General features: G+C 40.3%; 1 protein-coding gene across 1 annotated transcript; it reads right to left on the bottom strand.

Moving 5' to 3' along the window:
• Nucleotides 1-2,343: 2,343 nt before the first annotated feature.
• Nucleotides 2,344-5,536, bottom strand: LOC307156269 (E3 SUMO-protein ligase ZBED1-like; the record flags this gene model as incomplete). Its single annotated transcript, XM_079867563.1, has 2 exons — nt 2,344-3,368; nt 4,666-5,536. The coding sequence occupies 2 exons, from the start codon at nt 5,534-5,536 to the stop codon at nt 2,344-2,346; spliced, it is 1,896 nt and encodes a 631-aa protein (XP_079723689.1).
• Between the last annotated feature and the right edge of the window lie 1,123 nt (nt 5,537-6,659).

Below are 6,659 nucleotides of genomic sequence, written 5' to 3'. Positions count from 1 at the left end.
ACCTGTGTTGAGTGCCAACGGGCCAAAGTACACTGCCACACTAAAGCCCCGTTAGAGTCGTTCCCAGTTCCAGAGAGACGTTTTGACCATGTAAAAGACCTTTGCCCTCCTCTCATGGTTTCACATATCTGTTAACCCTGGTTGACAGGACCACCCGCTGGCCTGAGGCTGTGCCACTGACGTCAGTGGCATCTGTCGAGATGACACGGGCATTTATTGGCACCTGGGTATCCGGTTTCGGCACTCTTTCAGACATATCCTCTGACCGAGGCACGCAGTTCACGTTTGAGCTGTGGGACGCTGTCGCACAGAGCCTCGGAGTGAAACTCCACCACACAACCGCATATCACCCGCAGGCTAACGGACTCTGTGAACGCATTCATAGGTCAATGAAGGCTGCCCTGCGTGCCAGCCTCAAAGACAGCAACTGAGTCGACAAGCTCCCGTGGGTGATGCTGGGCATGCGCCAAAGGAGGACCTTCAGTCCTCATCCGCAGAGCTTGTTTATGGACAGCTGCTGCAGGTGCCAGGGGATTTTGTCCCTAGCACCACAGTTCCCTGGTCTGCTACTCTCCAGCGGTCTACTCTACTGGAAAATTCGAGGCTTTTCGCACCTGTCCCTACTTCCCATCACGCCCTCCCTCAGTCACACATCCCCACTGGATTTCAGACGGCTGACTGTTTTCATTGGCCATGATGCCCACAGGGGACCGCTACGCCCGCCCTACGAGGGCCCATTCCGGGTTCTGGAGACGGGGGACAAACATTTTGTGGTGGACAGGGGCGGTAAACCAGAGCGACTCTCCATTGACCGCCTCACTTGGACGTGGCCAGGCCCATTGACCTGGCCCAGCCCCCACGACGCGGACGGCCCCCTGCTCTGCACCCACCCCTTGCTCCCCTTCCTCCCCTTCCTCCCCTTCCTCCCGAGCCTCCCACACTCCATGCCCCACGCCCGGGTCATGACAGGACACCGGCTGCGGTGGGGTCTCCTCGACCTCCGGTACAGCGCAGCCGTTGTGGCCGGTTGATACGCCCACCTCCCTTTTTTTTAAAAAATAAATGACATGCATTCGTGTGCTCAATGTGAGAAATTGTCTCTTGCAAATTACTGTAATTTCCACACTACCACAAATAACAATGATAACACATTTTATATCACCTTTACTTCCTATTTCGTTTCAGTTCCCCTTTAAATCTGCATAGCGCGGGAATTGAAGATACAATGTATATCCGCTTTGCGAAAAAAACCGTATGTGACCAAGTGTAAAAGGATAATGACGTCTTGATAAATCAGATGGCTATCCGATCAGTAAAAACGTATTAAGTGACCAGGTGCAAACAGACCCAGCTGCCACGTCACCGCAGTCACCAGTTTATCGCTCTGTTGGTGAAGGGAGCGGCAGAGTAACCAAGTTAATATCCTTACCTGAATGAAGTTTGATCATAGTAGAGGGGACATGTTAACAGTGGCTGGTGGAACCAAGCGCCTACTGAAAACTTGAAAACCATCTTGAAAGACTTGAACACCGGTATGAGGAGATCGTCTCTCATGAGTTTGCTGTTTTTTTAGAACCGGCATGCGCTGGTTTCCTAGCGGGCACCAGAGTTGGTGAGATCAAAATCAATGATGATTTTGTGTCGGTATGGTTGCAATCGAGACGCGGGTGAGTGAACGCTGGCGTCAGTTTATGCGAACTGAATGTTTGCGTCATCTGCAAACTCAAACATGTGTAAGTAATGATCTGTTATAGGGCTGGGCGATTTGGCCTAAAATCAAAATCTCGATTAATTGAACATTTTAACTCGATTACGATTAATGAACGATTATTTTATTTATTTTTAATTTTTTTGCCCTCATGGTTCACTGACAAGTTTTTTACAGTAAATATGCTCACATATTACAAGTGAGAGATTTTTGAATGAAGGGTGCATTACTTGATTTTAAAATAATTGAAGGAAACACACACTATCTACTATCTATGATTATTTATTGAACATCAATGTTAAACAACTTAAATTAAAGAACACATTGCCTAAAACGAACAGTCACTTTGTTCTTATAAAAAAGTAAAAATAAATAACTTGCACTTTTGGAAACAAAATAAATTACTTTCAATGTTTTTCTTATTAAAAGTAGAAAATAAGCAGTATCTCTTCTAAATAAAATAACTCTTGTATATCCTGTAAATAATATTTTAAACAGTGCATTTCTTGCATATACTGTAAACAAATATTTTAATGTGCAATGTATCAATATAAACAACAGATTGTTGTAATGAAAATACACTGTTGCATGAGGTAATCTTAGCGATCTTGTTATGTCACTATATGAACATGAATTTACTCTAAGTTCTTACTAAGAAACACGAGCATGTTAACCTTTTCAGGTTTCAGGCAGGACCTGAGGCATGTAACAATGTTTCCGCCCGAACTGAAAACCCGTTCTGATGGGGAGCTAGTAGCTGGTATGCAGAGATACCTTTTTGCCACCTTACTTAGATTGGGAAAGTGTACATGATGCTTCCTCCACCAGTCCAGTGGATTTGCCTCACTATCCAGCATGGGGGACACCAAATAGCTGCTCATCTCTGCTTCTAGCGATTGCTGAAGTGACAGAGTGGGTGTAGCTGAAGGTATTGCCTCACTCCCTTTAAAAAAGCTTCCTAATGACCTCTTTTGCTTTTTTGCTGCTGCTGATGAAGTTGTTGGTTCTGCAGTCTCTGTAATCTGACTTTCTCTGCAGACTTCAGCTTCTGACATCTTCTCCATCTCTGTTTTCACTTTCTCCTGAATGGTGGGGACATTGTGAGCAGAAATATAGGTAGCTTTAAATCTGGGATCAACAAAACTGGCTGTGTCCAGTAGCTCTTCTGTGATAGGATCTGAGTACTTCTCCTTAAGGTACCTGAGGATGCTGGTTTTGATAGTTTTAGTCAGCTCCACATCATCTTCCTCCTCAGCAAGCACTCGTGAATTGAGGATGTGCAGTACAGGCTTTACAAATGAAATGGTCACATACTCTTCCCCTGATAGGGCGTCTGTGAACTCCATCAAGGGGGAGAGAGCCTTGCTGACAGCCTCCAAGACATCCAGGTCAGCCCACGATGGAACAAGGTGCCTGGATTTTTTGTCTTCAGAAAGGACCTGTGTAATAGCTTTCCTTTGTTCGAGGACTCTTGCAATCATCATTTGCATTGATCCCCATCTGGTAACACATGCTGTTTTTAGCTTGTGTTGTGGCAGGTTCAGTTCTTGTTGCACCTTCATTAACGCCTTCTTTTTTTTCCAGCTATAGGAAAAAGCACTGACTATGTTTTTGCACACCCTCACTGCACGTGTCACACGTTGATCTTTCAATCCATTTTCTGAAACACACAAAAAAAATTTTTTTATTATTATTGATGATATTTTATGTATACCTAAAGTAGGGCTGGGCGATAAAACGATAACGATAATTATCGCGATATAATTTTTCTCGATAAAACGATATCAAGAGGTCGATAAATGTTCGATAATGTTTATGCGCCAAAAGCGGAACGAAACTCATTTGAACCGCGCGCCACACGGACCATTTATCCGCTCGGCTCAAAGTCCAAACGGCAGCGCGAGCGCAAGCTCACTAAAGTTAGAGCAGATGCGTTTACTCTGATCGGTCTCGGTCACGAAATCCAGTGAGAAGCGCTTGAATTCAGCGAGGAACACAAATGTCTCAGTGATTTAAACCAGCTTAAAGGCAGATGAAACAGCGCTGACAAACTGTGCGCAACGATACAGTCTGAAGGCTGAAATTCCCATCATTTACCACGGATTTACTGTTAGCTTAGTTTAACTGCACTATGAAATGTAGGATATACATTGAATTGTATTATATTATTAATGTAGACAATGTATTAAAGGACTAATGGAATATAATTACAGTATTTAATAATGTATTTAGACTACTGTTTTTCATACAAATACCATAGAAACCATAAAGTTACATTTGGTTTTATCTGAAGGTTATCATGATCTAAATGCATGATACTGGATGACCAATGGTTAAGTTTAATAAAACTCAAACAGTCAGAATATTACATTTTACCAAAAAAAAAAAAAAAAAAATTAGCACATGCAGAAACTAAGAAATTGTCCAATAAATATTTATTTTGTTAAGGAAAAATGACAAATGTTTGTCCTGATATGTTCTGACAATAAAGAGTAGTTTAAAACCACAGTTAACGCTCTGGTTTCTACAACTTTCACTTAGGAGCAAAAATCTGCCTTTAAACTTTAAAGAAATAAAGATTTGACTTTTATCGTGATAATTATCGATATCGACTGATATAAAAAAAAATTATCGTGATTTTTTTTTTTGGCCATATCGCCCAGCCCTAACCTAAAGCTTTAACAGTACCAAAATTAATGAGCCTCTTATATTTCTTAAATAATATCAGATTAACAACACATTTTTACAACACAATGATTTTTACTTTAATGATGTAGTGTTGTGTTACATTGTAATGTGAACTTAACATTGTAACACTGTAATATCAAGCATATTGTAACATTTATAAAGGTGCTTTATAAACAAATTTAGCTTAGCCAGAATATAGTAAACGCCAGATATGCCAATTAGATAACATCCCGATGCTATTATATTTAATTAAGCTGACGTGTACTTACCAATTGCAAGGTGTAGTCGGTGTCCAAAACACTGCTGCCGTATCCATCCATTAAGCGCGGCAGCTTTGACAACATTTGCACCGTTGTCTGTCGTAATGGCTGAAAGTTTTTCTTCCGCGAGGTCCCATTCAGAAAGCATATCTTTCAGACCTTGCGCAATCATATCTGCCGTGTGATCGCTTGGAAAATATGCCGTCTCAAGGCATCTCTGGCGCAGCTTCCAATCGTCGTCAATGTAGTGCAAAGTAAGGCTCAAGAATGGGTCCATCGTCCTACTTGACCAGAGATCAGATGTGGCTGCAAAGTGTTGAACATTTTTCAGTTCAGCAGCTACATTTTTACAACATGTCTTGTACATGTCTGGCAGCGCAGTTTTAGAAAAATGTGATCGCGATGGCACAGTGTATCTTCTGTCGAGAGTTTTAACGAGGTGTTTAAACCCGCTTCGCTCCACTGTAGCCAAGGGAGTCATATCCTTTGCGATGTAATAACAAATAGCGTCAGTTATTTCTTTCCATCTTCTTGAACTCTTCTCATACTGTGTGGCATTTGTGAAAGCTTGTGTTAAAGACATCTGCTTTGCGGAGGCACTTGTTGCTCGGCGCTTGTCAGTCTCTTTTTGATTTTTTTGAGCCATGCACTGTTCATATTCAGTAACGTGATTGTGCTCCAAGTGTTGGAACAAATTGGTGGTGTTACCTTTGGACGTCGAAACTGTTTTTCTACAGTGTCTACATCTGACTTCATTTTGTTCGATGTCATCCTTACTGAAACCAAAATGTGTCCAAATGACAGAGACTGCGTTTTTCTTTGGTACAAGCTGCTCTTGTTGCTCAGTTGTCTCAGTGATTAAGCTCTCCATGCTCGACATGTCGGCGGAATAACGTAATGTAAGGGAGCGGGGTCACGTGACTCCACACGCGGTAGTGTTTTAAAGGGAAAGTAATCGAAATAATCGACCTGGGAAAATTTGATCGATTATAGGTTCTGAATGACGATTTCGATTACTTTTCGATTAATCGCCCAGCCCTAATCTGTTATACTCAAGGTATTAGATAGTGATTGAATAACCAGAAGTAATGAGTGGCGTAACATTGAGTCTTCCTGGCAGAACTTTACGCTAAAGCTTTCATATCTATTAGGATTCTTACAACTTTAGAGTGCATCAGGCAAAACTATTTTTTTTTTCTCACATCACTGACCCTGTTCAGCAGTACAGCATGTGACAGATGCAGTGACTATTCTTCTTGTAGCCTAAACTGTCGACAAGTAAATTATACAGTATATCAAATGCCAATCAATACCACCTCAGCATTGCTTAGTATTTTTCTAAGCAGAACAAAATGCACATCATTTAAATATTGGTTTCAGAATGAGTGTGGTTAAGGTTAAAGTGTCAGCTGGATGACACCAGAACTACCTAAACTTTTTTTTTTTTTCACCATCTGCTCATACTGAACTTTCACCAGTTGGAGTTAAACTAACCGGTCAAATAATTCAGTAATATTATTCCTGCAACAGAGATGCTTATTTATCCATATAGCATATGATTATTTGTTTAGATGCTGAATATATATATATATATATATATATATATATATATATATATATATATATATATATATAATTTTTATTTTTTATTTTTTATTTATTTTTTTCTGGTTTACAGGATTACACTGTATTTTAAATAAATACATGGGAAATTATTTATAATTTAATTTAGAAAGTACATTATTTGGACAAACATTATTTTCACATAAATACATTTTGGAGAGGGAATGCTAATGAATAGTAGGCTATTTTTCACCTGACTTGCACAATAGCAAATACCTGCAAATGGGTATGATTTTATGATGTTATGATTTTATCCATCAGGTATTGATTGTATCTTTGTTTGTGGCTATTGCTATGATCTCATGCGAGTCACAAGTTTACAAGTTATTTTGATTAAAGATTACAACGGGACATGAATTAAAAATAAATAAATAATGATA

Source organism: Squalius cephalus (assembly GCF_949319135.1).
Source record: "Squalius cephalus genome assembly, chromosome: 3".
NCBI classification, from domain to species: Eukaryota; Metazoa; Chordata; class Actinopteri; order Cypriniformes; family Leuciscidae; genus Squalius; species Squalius cephalus.
This window is presented reverse-complemented; position numbering and strand designations above follow the sequence as displayed.